At 48.1% G+C, this 19,111-nt stretch overlaps 1 protein-coding gene across 1 annotated transcript in view; it reads right to left on the reverse strand.

The window, feature by feature from the left end:
- Positions 1–335: 335 nt before the first annotated feature.
- The window catches only part of LOC126527448 (uncharacterized), a 31,592-nt gene continuing 12,816 nt past the window's right edge, over positions 336–19,111 (reverse strand). Inside the window, exons 2-4 of the mRNA XM_050175282.1 lie at positions 9,019–9,253; positions 1,786–1,882; positions 336–534 (exon numbers count right to left, since the gene is read on the reverse strand). Of these exons, the coding sequence (XP_050031239.1) occupies positions 336–534; positions 1,786–1,882; positions 9,019–9,253 (531 nt within the window). The remainder of the gene's footprint in view (positions 535–1,785; positions 1,883–9,018; positions 9,254–19,111) is intronic.

Genomic DNA, 19,111 nt, shown 5'->3' on the forward strand with positions numbered 1-19,111 from the left:
ACCCTGGCTTTCTTGATCAAAAACCCTAATGAAAGACGCATTATCTGTACGTATTATCTTATGTATGTATGCATTATGTATGTATTATCTGTATCTGTACCTGTGGACAACGCTTTGGCTTGTCGCTCGGAAAGCGCGTTCAAAGGCAAAGCAGTGTCCGCTCGCTGCGTACCATTGCAGGTGTTAAGATTGACTGTGCTTTAGCTTTCTCTGTTTTCCTGCTGCTTGCAGTTGTTCCACTTGCAACCGAGCTAAGATTATTTTTCGATTCATTGCTGTGGTTGTTCGTCCGTGGCGCATTTATCACCACGCGTTCGAGAATAGCTCGCAAGGCGTCACGGCCCGGCCTTGAAGTGGTCCTCCACGAACCGGCCGAGCGAGGCGTAGTGCAGCAGCCGGTTCCGCCAGCGGTCCACTTCGGACCAGACGGGCTGCGAGTCGCCGAACCGGCGCCGGTACCGCCGGTGCAGCTGCTCGGCCAGGTGCAGCACGTACAGCAGGTTGGTCAGCGGGTGGAAGCCGCCCCACTCGTCTCTGCCGACGCGAAAAAAAAGAAAAGACGCGTGCCTGCGCGGCCTGTTCTACCTGCCGATGCACACCTTTCAAAAGCTTTGTGCAGCAGCAGGGCTCGGTGGCTACGGTGCTGAGCACAAGGTTCGACCTTCGCATTTGGTTAAGGCCGACATAGAAGGAACACAGACACTCGGGCTTTAAGTCGGGCCGCTGGCACACACGCTGAGCCAGTGAACGAGTGTGTCGAAGGGACGAGCTCATAGCACCACGCTTCTTGACGTCTCTGCTCAACGCATACTGTGTGTGGCCTCTCGCGCAAACCGCGTTTATCGAAAGGCGAAATTCTTCATGCAACCGGCGCCAGCCGTTTAAACAGTATAACTACTGACAGATAAGTAGTAATTTGTTGTTTGTCTTAAGCACAGTGAAGAAAATGAAATTGCTGCTGACCAGCCGGTAATTTTCTACTGCTGACACATGAACCCAGGTCAGCGGCGGGGGCAAGAGGAGGGAGGACAAGGCAGATAAACTAAGTTGACCATATAACTAATGTACAATGTGATAAAATAAATAAATAAACACAAAGGCGACCATGCCACCATGAAAAAACCGCAGTTCCTTTGTTCTGCCACTTCCGCGAAGCGTTTGTTAACCCACTACATGCACCGCGGCGCCGTTTAGTGCAGAATGCAGCATATAAGCTTTTGTTGGCCAAATGTCATAACAGTTGGTAACATCCGGTGCTGCAAGATAATCGCGCGTTCCATGCAAGTGTAAAGAACGCCCTACATGTACCACGGTGACCTACCGAGGATGAGGTATCTTCCCTCACCTTCTGCGTACTTCGAATCCCCCAGTCATTGCTGGGATATTGCATTCACCTCGTTTCTCTGTTTTGTGTCCAATAAACCTTAGCTGGAAGTCAGTGCCCATGCTCCCGCAATTTCTGTCCTGTTTCCGTGATGTTGCGATGCCCACCCTGTGGCACTTACGGAAGACTAGGGTTTCAAAGCAAAAAAGGGTGTGTTTGTATTGTTTGGCTGCGATCGAGACCTTGACACCTTTCTTGGAACCGAATGATAAACAAAGAACCCGAGAGTTGGGCCGCGGCTTGAGAAGAGTGTGTCAACACGGCCCCAGGTCGGCCGCTTTTTTTTTTTCTCGAAATTGGTTTTGTTCATTCTAGGCGCGGTTGGATGCAGCTTTCCGAGATGTTGAGTCATATGTGTTGCTATAATTCGTTAAGTCGTACACTAGAAAGCCTTGCGATACCTTGTAATGGTTACCATGTTTCTGTAGACGAAGAGAAGTCCGTGGTCTTTCGAAGCCTCGTATATATTAGAAGGCTTTGTATAGAGGGGCCCGTTCCCTGCAAACATGGCAGTAAAACGTGAAAAAGAAAACTTACATCCAGTTGAAAGTAGCACCAACCACTAAGGGAACGCCACGTGGCTTGTTTAACATGTAACTTCGCAGTGGAAAAAGAATCGATCCTGCTTTCCGGCACCGCCGCCTCTCCAGGGCCGTCGCTCTACCACCTATCAGCTATAACCAAGAGGTGTTACGGCGAGGGTGCATAAATCGAGGACATCCCTAAGCGCAGTAACGTCCACTGGCAGAGTGAATTCTGCAAAAATCTGCAAGGTGCAGGGAGATTCGTTGAAGGGCATCAAATGTGAATCTTTTTTCATGTTAAAGATTTTAGATTTTTCTTTCTATTCGCAGAGCCTAGGCGCGTAAGACGACCCAAGAACACGAAAGCGGTGTTGTTAAATTTTTCTCATGGAGATGCCACGACTAATAACATAGCCATGTTCAAAACGAAACCGTGCAGCTTGAGACGTGACGCAGAAAAACCAGTCAATTAGTCTCGTACGTTTGGGCGCACTTGCGAGCCACTGGAGTCCAACCGACGCGTAAACCGGCGAGATAAGGGGCAACGCAGTTCGAGAGAGGGGACAAACTATTTCAGTAGTTTCGTAACTCGAAATCTCAGTTACTTACAGTTTACGCGAAGCCCGTCGTTTACGCACACCGACTCTTCGTTAAACGGCTACGCGGACACCAGGGGCGTAGCCAGGGGGGGGAGGGGGGGTTATGGGGCTTCAGCCACCCGCCGAAATTTTTTCGTGCTGTCATGCACCGCCGACCAAAGCAACTCCCGGCGCCGGAAATCACTCTGGATTTTGTCTAGAATGTCTTTTTCACGCTGGAAAAAACATTTAACCGCGAACATTGCGAACTTGGGCTGGATTTCGCGGCAACGCCCATGCACCGGGAGTTACATAACGCAAGCAGCCCCAACCTAGCACAAACTTTGAAGGGCGTGTTGGTGGCGAACAGGCTCGCCGGGGCATCTCGCGGAGGCGGCAGAATCTACGGAGCGCATGGATGTAAATTTCGAAACTTTATGGGTATAAAGTTCTCAAACTTTTGATGTGAAAGGTGCATTGGCATTTCCAAAGTTGTGCTTTAGGTCTTCAATTGCGGAACTTTGTGGGTTTCATGTTGTTTTAAACATTTGATGCCAAAGGTGCATTGACTTTTCTAACGTCGTACATCAGAACATACAGCGAGACAAGCCAAATCAACAGAATATCAGACAAGTTGACAAAGCACGCAGCGAGGTACGATCAGACGAAGCGTTGTGGTGGTTCATTTGTGCCGTCATGTCACAAAAAAATATCAACACATTTTTTTTTTCACTTACGCCGAAACATCCATGTCAAGACAGTAAAGCCAGCAAAGGTAACTACGTTCTTATTTATTGTTTCTATTTTGACGTTTATTCGCGAGGACACATTGAGCCTCTTCAATTTTTTTTTTCTCAATACCCTACCCGCGGGCTGCCAGAGCCAGCCAGAAGCGTATGCGTTTTTCCTGGTGTTATCCCGACCACCGCGCGGCGCACTTCGGTGCGCGTTCGGTTTTCTCTTGCCGAGTGAATTTTCGCCTGGACGAGTTTTGGACGCTTTCTGGCTAGCAGACGAGAAAAAAAAAACAATGGCCGCTCGCCAGTATCACTGTGGGGACTCGACGGATTGCATCGCGTTCGCTTGAGGGCAGCGTCTCTGGAAAGTCTTCTCACCGGTGTAGGATACAGAGTAGTATGCGCATGATTCTCGGTGGACCAAGCGTCTCACGTTTTCTTCAATACTGCTTCGGTAGCCACACTAGGTGCCCAAATCAGGCATTCGATTGTGGCCAACATGCTTTCCTCTGCGTTTTTTTTTATTTCCGTGTTCCCGCCCCACAAAAGACAAAGACATTGTCGCGGCGCAGCAAATTGTCGCATGGTGAAAGTTCTATTTTGTTACTTCTTTTGCGGAAAGTAAGGGGCCACGGGACGCTTCAGTTACTGGATACTCTTACTATATTATTGCGATAGCAATTATATGGAACTCTAGGCGCATTCCTGCCGTCGCCGTCGTCCTCATGTTCCCTATAAAGCCCAAGGGCGATAACAGCTTGACCGCGCGCCGCAGCCGTAGGTGCGAGTGAAAGCGTAATGGGGGGGGGGGGGAGGTTGAGCCGACGATGGCGGCTCAGTCTTGTGTGCGCAGAGAAAAGCAGGGAGGAAGCGCACCGCCTTCCGTCGCGCGCGAAACATCGGGGGCAGTGGATAGAATGGGGGTGAGATATAGGATTCTGTGAATCTGTGATAGCGCAACATGTTTATTTCCCTTGTTTGACGCATTATATATGGTGATTTTTTCTTAGATACGTATATTTATTGGAGACATACGTATATCTGAATATCTTGTTGCGAGGTTTTGTGTATACATGCAGTGAACTTTATTTCCAGTAACACTTTTTTTGCTCTTTATCAAGCTGTATCCTCGCATTTGTATATTCCATTGTATCTTCGCATTTCTAATATACGAGGGCGAGTCAAATGAAGGCGAGCCTACCCAGCCCGCACAATAATGGTTCCGTTAATTATCTGCGAGGCATGTGCGTAGTACACAGGCATCTCTCATTTACAAAAGTGACCCGCAGGTGTGAGGATAAATGTTCTTTAATGCTCTCATACACTGGGTTGAACAAGGTTGCATGACGTAATGGACGCTCCAGAAGTTGAGCAGCGTGGTGCCGTGAGGTTTTTGACAGCTGAAGGTGTCACCTCAAAAGAAATTAGTCGCCTTATGGCTGCCGTGTACGTTGAACATTGCATTTCATTGGTTACTGTGAAGCGTTGAAACAAACGGTTCAAAGAAGGACGGGCTAAGACCGGGCCAAAGCCACCGTGCAATCACCCCCAACCAAAATGCAAAGGTTGATAAGCTGAAGAGACAAGAATGGAGGATAAGCATCGATGAACTGGCAGAGCATGTATCAGTCACTGTTCGGTTCACGCCATAATTCATGGACATTATCATCAGCTCTTGTGTGCACAATGGATGCCCAAGATTTTGAACCACCGCCAGAAGACGGAGAAGCTCAGCGCTGCCTTGACTCATCTGATCCGGTATCACAGTGAAAGTGACGATTTCTTGTCTGCAATTGTAATCGGGGACGGACCATAGTGCCACTACTACGAGCATGAAACACGACGGCAAAAGTTACAGTGGAAACATTCGTATTCACCACCCCTAAGAAAGCAAAGGCCGTCGTTTCCACCGGAAAGGTGGTGAATCTTTTTTTTTATCGTCAGGGGCCATTACTGATAGACTTTGCTAAATCTTGAGAGACTATCAATTGTTTCCGATATTGTGAAATGCCGGATCGGCTACGTGTCGCCATCAAGGACAAACTACTTGGAAAATTGACGAATGAGGTCATCTTGTTCCACGACAATGCCCGTCCCCACGTCGTTGACTTGGTTAATATAAAACTGGCAAAGTTCAAGTGGGAAATGCTGCAACATCCGCCATACAGGTTAGAACTGTCGCCTTGCGACTTCCACATTTGTGGGCAACTGAAAAAATAGATCAAGGGAACCAGATTTATGTCGGACGATGACGTGAAATAGTCAGTAGCAGACTTTTTGAAGCAGCAACCCAAGCAGTCCCAAGACTGGAATCACGCGACTCGTTAGTCAATGGGACAAATGACTGAATGCTCATGGAGGCTACTCTTAAATAAAGTACCCCGTTTGCCATATATGCGCATTGCCTCACTTTCATTTGACTCGCGCTCGTATATTTGGTAGAACTCCTGCTTTTTAAACGTGCTCTCTGTTGCGACTATAATTTCGGTGCAATTACTCACGATACACGACCGGTGACAGCTGCTCCTGCGTAATACATTGGAACAAATGACAGCGTCATTGAGATTTTTCACTGGCCGTTGCATGTGTGCAAGAATGTAAACAAAGTTCTTGAACGACAAAGTTTCATTAACATATTCGTCCTCAGCTTGTTCATTTCATGGCCTTTACATTCTTCATATCAGCGACATGCACTGCTTTGCTGGTTTCGAACTGATACAATTCTAAAGTTCGTGTGATATTTATTTACTTATTAAATAGACAAAAAACATGGAAGCATTGATATCAGTTATTTTGGGCACAATTTTTGGCACATGCGAGTATTCTTTTAATAAAAAGTACATCATTTACTTGTTTTGACAGTGCGTAGCGTTCAAGAATTCGCTTGCAGCATCTTTGAAAATGGCAATGGAGTGATTATTAATGTATTTGATCGCTCGGCAAATTGTTTAAGAGGAAGCTTTAACTCGGGCCCAACTCCGACGCGGCCTGTTCAAGTACATGTAAAACGCGGAAAGGCTGTTCTGAGATAACCCCTGGATCGCTTTTAATGAAATTTGTTGCATTTGAGAGAGAAAGTTGAATTGTAGTGTCTGTTAGAAGCGGAATTTTAAGTTAGCTAGGCCTGAATTTTGTTTAAAATACTTTTTTAAATGGAAAGTTCGAAAAAAGAATAGAAGCACGACGTTTACAAGCTAATAGCTCTGCATCAAGAACAGATATCGCGGTTCTGTAAACGGCATCTACTATAACAGTCAAAGCGCACAAACTTGATGTGTCAATTTGTATCTTACGTGAATTGGTTACGTTGTGTACAAGGGTTCTGCAAAAGCCGTATTTCCATACTAAATTTTTGAGATTCATGTGTAACACATCAATTTTGTCCGCTGTAGATGCACTGTTAGATAAAATTCACCGAATTGTGACATCGTTTTTCATTGTTGAGTTGCAGTTTTAAACTTGATAGTTTCGTGTTCAGAAAATTTTCGATTTTAGCCAATTTTTAATAAAGCGCTGACACCCTAAATGAAAAATTCGAAACACAGTCACTAGAATTCAAGTTTTTTTAAATTTAAGAAATGACAAACCTTGTGATATTTGGCGCAGTGGTTGCCGAGAAAAACGAATGCTCCTTCTACATGTATTTAGATTGGAGCACCCGAGCTAAAGCTTCCTGTTAAGGAGGAGGCCGAGCTGCAAACTGAGCCCCCCCCCCCCCCCCCCCCTAAAAAAAAAATTTCTGGCTACGCCACTGGCGGACACCGATACAACTGCAGTCTGCTGTAAGCGCCGGGACATCTCGCCGCGAGCTGCAATAGATGCAAATGCTCAGTGGCTATGATGTTGGGCTGCTGAACACGAGGTCGCGGGATCGAATCCCCGCTACGCCGGTCGCATTTCAATGGGGCGAAATGCGAAAACACCCACTTACTTAGATTTCGGTGCACATTAAAGAACCCCAAGTGGTCGAAATTTCCGGAGTCCTCCACTACGGCGTACCTCATAATCAGAAAGTAGTTTTGGCACGTAAAATTCCATAATTTAACTTAATCTTAAGTGCCAACCAACTTTAAAGCGCAGCTCTTAGGCGCCCATTCCTGCAGCGAGCGTCGGCGTCGCATACCTATTAAACGAGCAAACGAGCTCAGCGAAAGATGAGAGCGAACGCGGAGTGCAGCGAGGGATGAAAAAAGCGGCGAGAGCGAAGAGAGCGCGAAGAGGAAAGCAGAGGAAGAGGGTACGGCGAAAGTGTGAGAAGAAAAGCGCAGTGCCGCCACGAGGGGCTTTGCGGCGGCGATGGCTAAGGGATGGCGCCATAGTAGCGTCCGTCGTCGGCATGGAAACAAAGCGCTGCATGAGCGCAGCGCTTTGTCTGTATGCGGCGGCTGCTGTGAATCGCGCCGGCGCGTAACCAACGCGTTGCCTCTCGCAATCTCCCGACTGGCAAGGCAGTATAGCGCCACACTTAGCTCCATTTGGAACGTGCCGCACGAGACAGCTTGGCCGCGCCACGCGGAATGAAAACACGTATACAGCTGTGCTCAGATCTTGCATTATCGTCGGCGATTTTTTTACAGGACGGAAACAGTGCATAAGTACAACAGCCAATGAAAATGGGAATTAATCGAAGCTTATGCTATTAAGGTTGCTCCTCATTGCATATGTGCCATCACACCTTCCTTAGCTCTCAGCACGGAAGAGATTGGCTCAATCGGTGACAATCAATGGTGCTATAGGCATGGGAAGCAGTCTGGGCATGCGATGACCCTGTGGCCACATCGCCCGCATGTTGCCATGTTTTTATATGAAGGTCCGCGGGGCTCCCGGTATTGGTACTAGGCTGGGCGTTTTCAATCGTCCGAGCTCATCTCTCGGTGTATAGTGGTGCAAGGCCGGCGGCGGCGCTCCTACTGTTCCGCTTCCGTCGTTAGTGATGGCGTTCCTCCGAAATTTGTTGGTAGTTTGTGTGCCCCAGCACTTCCACCACGACGACGGTGGGTCGCGTTTATTTACAAGATATGAGATGATGGCTCAGCGAAAGCAATGCCCGTAGGCGCTCGCAGGGCAGTCCAACGTCGTCCCCCTCTTCTTCAACATTTCGCTAGCATGTTTCATTAATCTCAAGTTTCTGGAGAACAAACAGTCAATTGTTTGTGCTTTGCGCTTGTGTACTCTGCTCCAGCCTGGCCCTTAACGACCAGGCAACGATATATTGTTTTTTCGCTTGCAATCTTTAGTATGTTCAACCAATTAACCTATTAACCAAGTTCGCCTTTTCTCCACTGAATCTCTCCGTAAAACTACGCACCTCACATAAACGGCGCTTCAGGCAAGTTGCAGGCGCTATTTATATAGAGCGTAACGTGAAACATCAGCGAAGCTTGCGAGATGCCGAACGATGCACCCGCTCCTCCCGACATGTCACACCATTCCCGGTCGCGATGACGCTGTCGCTAGTGCTGCCGTTATTTTATGGCCTCGAGAGGGGTTCCCCAAGGGGCTGGTAGATTGCGATAGTCAAGGGCTCAGTTCTGATGTTGAGCGTGCAGTAAGCCGGAATAAATTGTGTAATGCACATTTTGTAGCATCGCTTTCTCGTACACCTGAAAAATGGTATAGCGCACAAGCAGCGCTACAGGTCCCCCGCAACGATGCTTCCCTCGCAGTTAAACATAATTTAGTACAGCTATGTCATTGAGAGGTGAGGACTGTCCGGCAACCTGACTGAAGTTAGACGAAGAAACAATTCGAGTGCTCTGTCCCTTCACGCGTTGCACACGTGCTAATGCACGCACCTGCGCCTGTCATGCGAGCCAGTCCGTATCCGGTCACGTGGGCTCTGAGGCCACGCGTGTTGAGCACGATGTCACGGCCTCCGACGCGGAAGCGGCAGGTATCGTCGTGCGTCCTCTTGACCAGCACGTGACCCGCGTGTAGGTTGCGGTGTTCGAACTGGAGCGCCTCCTCGGCAACGGCCAACGCCAGCGCCACCTGCTGGAGCACACTCCACAGCTGGAGTGCGCTGTCCAACTGTATCAAAGGAATTCAGTCGTGTAACTTGGGAGACATTATTAGAAGGTATTGGAAAGAATGATCTTATGGTTGATTGGATTGGACTGACTGACTGGGCAGAGCGCAAGGGCTTAGGCCTTTCCACTGCCTGTTGCACTGTCCTTGGCGCGCAGCGGTGCCAAGCGCCTCTACGCAGCAACGTCGCGAAGAAAACGAGCTAGCGCTGTGTCACGCCTCGGCATGCGGACACTCCATGGTGACGCTAAGCTCGACGGTATTCGCTTGCTTTCCGGCGGCCGATGGCAACGCGTTCAGCTGCACGACCCACGGGGTTTCAACACAATTACTAAAGGGAACTGTGGCGCTAGTGTCTACAGGAGCTGCAAGTAGGGCAGTTCAGTCGGAATGATCAGCATGGATTTGTCTAAAATTCGTTCTTCTGGCTTTAACTGGCTTCCTGACTTCGCAAAGGGATCATTTTTGAGAGAGCACTGCGGCGTTATAAATAAATAAATAAATAAATATTATTCAAAGTGTACGACAGCAGGATTCGAGAACAGAACCTCCAGCCTAGAAGCGCAATATTGAAACCATTACGCCACGGACGCATGGACAAACGGAACTTCCGCAATTTGCATCGATTCTGCGTGCTTGCGGAGTCTTATTGCCCTCTACATTAAAGAAGTGTACATTGCTTTGAAATTTAGTTCAGTTTAGGCCCAGATAAATTGTAATAAACGAAGCCACAAGAACGTCTGAAGCCCCAAGCACGAAGATCAGACAAATTCCCATTGTTCCCATGGTGGCTGAACGATCGCAGCGCCAGAGTTCCCTCTGGTAATGATTGTAGGAAAGTTTATGGCTGCAGAGCGGCAGCACTAAAATCTACCGTATGCCCAGACGTGGCAATCATGTGTTGAGTCAACTCGTCATGCATCAATGTAGCGGTAGCAAGAAAAATGTAGCAGTTATTTCCTACATCCATCAGGTATCTCACAACTTAAAGAATCTGGCTGCACGAGGCAATGTTGAAATTGTTTTTTAAGCACCCAGTAGATTGAACAGTTTATGTAAAAAAAGAACAGACCCAGCAAATAATGGAAGGCTCGGTATCAAAAAACAAGAAGAAACACAGAAATAAATTGGTTGAGTGCAAAGCTTGTCGCATCTATCGTACCCGTTGTCCCTTAACCGATATTAGGTCGGGAAGACGGGACGTTGCGTCAATCAGCGGATCAGAGGGCATGGCAACAAGCCTAATAAAACGCCACCTGATGGTTTTCTTCCGCTACATTGCCAGAGATGTCGGTGCGAACCCTTTTAGGATAAAACAGTTATCGTAGACAGAAACAAATGTGAAGTAACTCGCCTAATAATTCAAGCCGATCAGGTTCACTATTTCGGTGACATGTATCATAAAGCTTCCCCATAACATTGACTGACAAAGAATTGAATTTTATGCGTGTGCCATGGCGGTTTCACATTTCCGAGTTCTGATCTTCTGGGTGCACTGTTTATTTATTTATTATTATTTTTTTTTGCGAAGTGTTTGACGTGGTTTGCAACGTTATTCACTGTAGTTGTTTTGTTCGGCTCGGCGAAGGAAGTAAAGATCATTGTGGCTAGTAGCGCCTCCAATGTGCCTTATTTTGTCCTCGTGTTTCCCTGCGCTCAGTCGCGATCGATTTTTGGAGGTTTACGCATATAGACGCCACTGCTTCCGAGTTTGGCGCCAAACGCGGTTGTCCTCGGCGCGCCGCTCAGCGAGCGAGCTCGTCACGGCACCCTGAGGCGGCCACGGTATCCACGCTACGTTGCAGAATGCAGCTATACATTCAACCATTTGGCGTATACTCAGCGTTTGCTTTGTGCACGACAGGGCTAGAATGCGCGCTCGCGTGATCCAGTCCGGTCGTGCTACGTGGTCTTCTCGTCGAATTGACTACATTTAGAGGCTCCTGGCGACCGAAATTCGGGGTTTGCGACTTGGCTACTTTCTGGCTACTTTTGGCGGTGGTAATTGGGATAGGTAGTGCCCAAACTACACTCCCCCCAACGGCCTCTTCGAAGCAACAGTCCCAAACGGTCGACCTTAAAGGCCATGCGCTTGTGTCTTGCAAGCTCCGGTTGCAAATTCAAGAGCTGAAAACATATCACAGCCGCCATGTGTCCAGTGGGCCTCTTCGAGTTGTCGTCCTGGGCTGTACAGGACTTCCCGAGATGCTTCGTATGCAACGATCATTGGCTGTAGTCAACGCCTCAGGCATTCCGGGACAGTCATGGACGCATACTTAAACAGGCACAAGCAGCTCTCTCTGAGTAACACGAAATAACGAATCTTAAAGGCAATGCTTCTGCGTCCTTCGTAGGACGGAAGCAATATGTGGTGTCCTAATATCGCTCCCAGAGACGGTTACCTCTGTAGGGTATCTCGAAGACCATGCTTCTTGGCACCAGAAGCGACTGCAACAACCGAAAACGCCTCGTGGTAGCCATGACATTACAGGTGCCAGTGTCTATGTGTGTATGCGACTGCGTAACAGAGAGAGTAGAACGTGGTTGGCGCAATACAGTTCGCATGGGAACGTTTGAAGCGAAGTCATAGTGGTGCAAGGACAGCGTGCATCGAGTTCTTTCTACTGAAACTGGCAACACCGCTTCGGCTTTGAGAAAGCACGCAAGTATGCGGCAGAAATTATCAAAGAACATCAGCTGGCCATTATGGTAAATTATGATGATATGTCATGCGATAACATTTGTTTTGTTCTGTTATTTTCGTTTGCCATCAGTGAAGCAGGAAACTACAAGTGTTTCTTGCCTTTTTCTTCTGCATTTCCACGTCACAAGTTGAGAATTGTTGATTTGTCGAACCATGACTACTTTTTGGCTACCAGTTTACGTTTTCCCCGCAGTTGGCGACCTTTTTGGCTACATTTTCTACCGAAGACATGGCAACCGTGTGATAGAAATGAGAGAGAGCCGACGGCTACGATAATGATAAGCAATGTGGCCAAAGTTTAATGCCTATGCGGGTGGGTGCGGCCGCGTGTTAGCAGACGATAGTCGGCGATAGTACGATAGCCGTACTTCCGGAAATACGTAATTCCTATCGAAATTCGACACAGATTTTTGCCGGCTTACGCCTGTTTATTAAACTGCGCCAATAAATATACACAGTTAGGGTAGGAAGAAGCGGAATGATCCAAACACCCTTCTTGATTGATGTCAGCTATTGGCCCATAGCGTATACGGGAATCTACTAGATGACGAACTATAGCAGCCCGAAAAAAGAGAGGAGCAGGTTTCTGTTGAAAACAGAGAACTTGAGGAAAAATGACAAAGCCTTCCCCGACCGGAAAGATAGGGTAAGCGAAGCTTGTACTTCGTGCACCTGACCTTCGTCACGGTTGGGATCTTATTCTCATTGCTGTCAGATTGCCTGGGCTCGGGTGGCTCTAACGGCTGGATCGGCGTGCCGACGGCGAGCCCTTTCACGAGCTAGTTCTCGCCGCCGCTCGTCGCAGACTGCTCATTCCTCGGGGGGACGCAGAACGCATGGACGTCCCATTCCTTTTCAGAGACTGAACTGTACGGAAACGAAGCCGGCGGCAGCGCGTGCGATACCCTTTCCTGCCCGGCGGAAGCGAAACGGCGCTGATTGGTTGCGCGCGTGGCGTGCGCCTGTGCAGCTGGAATCCTCGCTGACGACTCGCGCTCCGGCGCAGCCGCCAACTTATCAAACCTCCCGTTACCGCAGAGAGCAATCTTGTTTTTGCGTGACCACGACAGCGCCGCTTGTGGGCCAGTAGAAGCTTCGCTTGAAAAGTTGACGCTCAGCTTGCGAGCTGCACGCCCCGCGCACGAGTGCAAAATATGGCTGCTCATGGCAGCTGTCCGCGGACTGCGTCTCCTTCAGCAAGCCGGAGGTGCGCTTCAGTGCCCCTTGCGATACGGGCGGAGCGATTTGCGAACTATACTCGCGGGTCGCGCTGCACTGCAACACTTTGACCGCTATGATTACAAAGAAACTAGACAAATTATTACGCAGGTATGTACAGTGATAGAGCAAACAAAAATAATGCGACATCGGAGTGGCGACCAACTTTCTTAAACGTAGGTGGAGACAGTGTGGAAACGATTGGCAAGTATTTGACAGCGTGACTGGGGAAGTTCAAGTGCAGAATATGGCACTCCCCACTTGTGCAAGTTACGTGGTTTTCGCGACTGGGAACGTTTAGCAGACGACGCCGACTTCCAAGTTTCTCGGCTGCTCGATTGACGCGTTGTCGCATTTAATAGTCATTCTCCGTTGTAATACTTACTGTAGTTATTCCTCCAGCTGCCCCAGATATCGCCAAATAAATGCGGACGTTTCATAACGAGGATTCACACCCGCTGTGGTTGCTCATTGGCTATGGTGCTGGGCTGCTGAGCAAGACGCCGCCGGATTGAAACCCGGCCATGGCGGCCGCATTTCGATGGGGGCGAAATGCGAAAGCACCCGTGTACTTAGAGATTTAGGTGCACGTTAAAGAACCCCAGCTGGTCAAAATTTCCATAGTCCTTCACTGCGGCGTGCCTCATAATAAGAAAGTGGTTTTGGCATGTAAAACTCCAGATTTTTTTTAAACGATGATTCACGATACTGCGACACCACCATTAAGCGTAGACAAGTGCACCATTATTCGACTAATTAACGGTGTCGCTAGAATGTGCCTCGTCAATTGCCGGACGGAGGCATCGTCTGGACGAAGCAGGCGGTGCCGATCAACGCGCGCGCGAGACTCGTCATTAACAGGCAAGTCCAGGAATTTCGGAGATATTTGCCCCTTCGGCTATTTGTCGAAGTTCACACGATAATACATCAGCGTAACTCAATGGGTAGCACTTCAGAGAAAAAAGAAAACGAAGAGAAAAGTTTCGCCAAAACGCGCCCCATGCACTGATTGTGATAGCAAAGCATAGCGTTGCGTTTCAACTACTCAGGCAGTGTTGTCACTATTGGCGGGTTCGCCTAACGCGGACGCGTCCTGAGCCTGTTTCACATGCTGCGACGGGAGCGAATAAGATTGGTGCAGTCGCGGCAATGCGGTATTTAGAGGGCTCGCTTCACACGAGCGCGATCCCAACAATGTGGCTGGTGCCACGCCCAGGCTGCCAGGCTTTGTGGCATAAATCTGCATTTTTTTTTTCAAATGTAATGAAAAATAGCTGCGGGCTATGATATTATTGACACGTCTTCAATAGGAGCAAATAATACGTGCGTTTTGTAAATTAAAAACGCTTTGAAGTTTACATTTGCTGTGGAGTGCGCAACAGCGGTGTTGAAACGTCGGATACTATGCGGTCATGTACACATTCCCTCGATAAGGTGTGCGGCCGTAGTCGCACATTCTTTCCCTTGCTCCCCACGCGTGGCCGCAGAGGCATACCGCGGCACAACTGTGCCATTTTCGTGTATCGCGAATAGCATGTACGCAAGAAACCAGAAAATCCGAACTACATCCGAAGCCCTCTCGTGAGGGACACTGTACTCGCAGCACGGCTGAATAAAGCGGAAAGGCACGCAAGAATGTCAGCACCGGATCCCAGCGTGAAAAAAAAGAAGAGTGTCGCTTGACTAGCAACGTAGCGTGTCGGCGAACGCATAGAAGCCACAGAAACGAATCTGTGAGTTCCGACGAGTTTTTCTCTTCACTGTCGGCGTGTCGGTGCTGATGCCACGTACCGCTTGCACAATCCACGGCTTGAACTCAATTAGTTGCAGTTTTATGGATTTGTTGTACGACACACATTTCCGAACAACCTCAGTAGCAAAAAAGAAGAGAAAAAAAAGCGCGAAATCCTGCCTAAACCCCATGAAGTCTGCAGTATCGCGTAAATAAAATAATAATAATAAAGAATAAATAGTTGTAGGCGGAATTTCGAGGAATCCTCTCCCCTCTTGTGCATTACATTTTTATGCTGGCGTTCTCGAAAATTTCGCTGCGATCGCTGCGACCAGCCGGCTCGTCTAAGTGCGGTGAGCTTCTAAGTGTAGTAACGACAGAAATACGTAAAGAGAAACATGTTCGTTGGAAAGGAAAAAAGAAACCGAGAAGCTGGTGGAACAAGGAGATACGAGAAGCGATCGCCGGACAGAAAGCATCTCGAGAGCACAGGCAGGCAAAGAAGGCGCAGTTGCCACAGGATGAAGTAACCAGTAAATGGGAAATATACCGGGAGAAAAAGTCTATGGTTCAAATACTGGTGCAAGCAAAATTAAAAGGTGAAAGTGAACGTTGGTTATCAGAAATACGTGAAAAAAAAAAGGCCGCACCTAGAATATTTTTTTGAACCACATAAAATTATTACGCAGGAAGTCAACAACAATACAACAACATATCCTAGACGAAGATGAAAACAGACTGGAAGGAGAAGCGGCAAAAATTACATCCAAAAAGTAACAGCCGAATCTTTCCAAGGCAATGACGAGGTTGTATCTGAAGAAAAAAAAAGCATGAAAGAGACCCAAGTGGAAAAGGAGCTGGTGCTGACAAATTTAAACTGGAAGAAAGCGAAAGAGAAAATTCCTAAGCGCATAGCCACGGGGCTAGACGAGGTTCCCGTTAGGCTGATTAATGAACTCGGACCAAAAAGTAAGGAAGCTCTGGTGAAAGCACTTGAAAACCATTAAAAGATTGACGAATACCAGACAGTTGGCGACAAAGTAGAATGAATTTAATGTATAAAGGTAAGGGGGAGAAAGACAGAATTCACTCGTATAGACCGTTGACCATTACATCGGTAATATACAGGCTAGAAATGCAGGCAACCAAATTAAAGCTTCAAGCATGGGCAGAGAATAATGGCATTTTGGTAGAGCTTCAGAATGGCTTCAGAGCAGGTAGGCGTTTGGAAGATAACTTGTTCGTTCTTACTCAGTGTATTGAAATATCAAAAGCAAAAAGCAGACCGTTGTATGGGGCCTTTTTAGACATTACAGGAGCCTACGACAACGTAGACCGCAACATTTTGTGGGATATTCTGGAAGGGGAAGCCTTAGGTAACGATTGTCTACAGCTTTTGAGAGAGATTTACCTAGAAAATCCCGTTTACGTTGAATGGGAAGGGATGAGGAGCGAGGAGAAAGTTCATATCAACAAGGGACTGAGGCAAGGGTGCCCTTTATCCCCGCTGCTGTTTATGATGTACATGGTGAGGATGGAGAGGGCGCTAGAAGGAAGTAATATCGGGTTTAATCTCTCTTACAAACAGGCGGGTACAGTAGTAGAGCAGCAACTCCCAGGTTTATTTTATGCGGACGACATTGTGTTGCTAGCTAATAAGCAAAGTAATTCGCAACGTCTGGCTAATATCTGTGGACAGGAAGGCAACAATTTAGGTTTGAAATTTAGTGTTAGAAAATCAAGTGTTATGGTATTAAATGAAAGCAGTGAACAGACAGTGGCGATACAGGGCCAGGAAATACCTCGGGTAACAGAATATAAATACCTGGGTATATGGATAAACGAAGGCAATGGATATATGGAAACGCAGGAAAGAAACATAACAGTAAAGGGGAAGAGAAATGCAGCCATAATGAAGCACAGAGCGCTATAAGGATACAATATATGTACGAGGTCCTCCGAGGTATCTGGAAAGGTGTAATGGTTCCAGGACTTTTGGAAATGCTGTTGTTTGCTTTAAATCAGGGGTACAATCAGGACTCGACGGGGACCAAAGGTCAGTGGGTCGCCTCGTATTAGGCGCTCACGGGAAGACTACAACTGAAGCTGTGCAAGGGGATATGGGCTGGACTAGTTTTGAAGTGAGGGAAGCTCGCAGTAAAATTGAGTATGAAGAACGGCTGAGGAATATGGAAAAAGTAAATGGGCTGGGAGAGTGTTCAGGTATCTGTACAGGCAAAACATTGATTCACAGTGGAGGAAAAGAACTAGGAAGCTTACCAGCAAGTATGCGGCCTGTGGGGTGGGCAACGCAGCAACAAGGAAGGTCAAGCGGAAAGTCAGAGAGGCTGAATTAATCTCATGGGTGGCGGCAATGGAAAAGAAACCTGCCATGAGTAACTACTTAAGAGTAAAAACGAAATCAGGAAAGAAACCATTTATGATAACTCAAAGGGAAGCTCGTTACTTTTTGAAGCGAGATCGGCATGCCTTAGAACACGCACTTATAAAGCGGGATATAAGAAGGAAGAAGATGTGCCTGCTGCGGCAAAGCTAGGGAAACGATGGAGCATGTTTTATTAGAATGGGAAGACATCTGCCCAGCGGTCGATTTAGGCACCACTGGCCTCCTTGAAGCCCTTGGGTTCAGCGGGAGCAGTGGTAAAGCAAACATGTCCGCAATAGACATTAGTAAGAGGCGATTGGAGGATTGGTGGAAGAAAAGTAGGGAAACGACACAAGACGGAGACGTGCAAAAGCACAGTTCGCACCAGGGGATCAGAACGTTTGGGCGAAGTAGTTCACAGTGTTTCTTTTTTTTTTTTTTTTCGTTGTTCGACCTTGGTAGGATATTAGGCAGTATAGTAGCAAGAGCTTGGTGGCGCAACCCACCGCCCCGTTCCAAAGGGGACGCTCATAACATCCATCCATCCATCCATGGTCGCAGCCGCGGCGTTCGACGCTTGCAGCGGCGACTTCCGTTGCACGGGGCCGAAATCGTACTTAGGGTGCAGTGAAAATCTCCTCAGGTCAAACAGCCCATTCGCGGGCGCGCCGAAATTTCTGGCACCCTTAGAAGCTTTAACACACTGCGTGGGGCCTGTAATGACATCGCACAGGCGCCACCATACGCTGCCCGTGAAGAGCCGTGCCAGTAGAATTCCTCCAGGTTTAAGCACTGATATTCTTTTGCACTTTAAAAAAACACGATGGTGTTTTACGTGCCAACCACGGCCGCCGCCGTCGAAATGCGGCCGTCGTGGCCGGGATTCGATCCCGCGTGTGCACTTTTATTGTTTAGTACTCTGACACTTAAAATAAAAGGCACGCGCTGTGAAGGCTATGATTCAACATATTTGCTTGTGGGCTGCCATTTTCAAAATTCTGAGCAATAATTTAGTCAGAAAGTAAGACCTGGAATGAGCAACTTCAGAGTTTGAATAGCGTAATAATATAACCCGCCCTTGCGGCACATAGCATGCATGCACCTAAACCCTTTCATCGAGGGACGCGGCTCGCATGCGTTGCCGTCGCGCACTGCGCAGCGATTTCGTTCTGCGTGGAATTTGCGCGATGTGGGTGGACAGCCGGGCTAGTTTCGATATCTGGCAAATCGGGTCGCCATGTTTCTGGTGGCCAACGGAAAATTAAAATTTTGCATATTTGGCTCTAACTTTGAATCCTACGAATAAGTAAAGTTGGGGAATTAAGCGTAGAGAGAAATGCGCTTCCTTGTATTTTCTTTTTTTTTTTTGCGGTACTTTCTTTCAATACACTTGGCGGCCGCTTCGTTAGTTTCGTCGACGGGCGCTGCTGTCGCGGTTGCTGCTCCGTCTGCTCCTCGTGGCGACCTCTGCACCCGTGCAGCACGACGTCACGCAGCCAGCCTTGGCAAGCGAACGCTCTGTGAAGCCACGCCCAACACGTCAGCTCTCGCGTCGAAATCACTGAGGAAGATTTGCCGAGACGTCTGGTTACCGGTAGTCTTTCTTCGGCGTGCGCTCGGCCGGCAGCTGCTTGCAGCTCAGATGGAAGCCTCCGAAGTTGGTTCTTCGTTCTACGGCGTCTGTGTCTGCTCAATTGCTCTGCCTGTATCTCGGGTCGCATTTTTCTCTGGATGCTTGCTTCGCTTCGGTGCGGCATGTGTTCCGCACTTTGGGGGAGTTGTGAGTGGTTCACACTCCAACTTCAGTGCATTTAGGCTACA

Source organism: Dermacentor andersoni, chromosome 9, assembly GCF_023375885.2.
Source record: "Dermacentor andersoni chromosome 9, qqDerAnde1_hic_scaffold, whole genome shotgun sequence".
NCBI classification, from domain to species: domain Eukaryota; kingdom Metazoa; phylum Arthropoda; class Arachnida; order Ixodida; family Ixodidae; genus Dermacentor; species Dermacentor andersoni.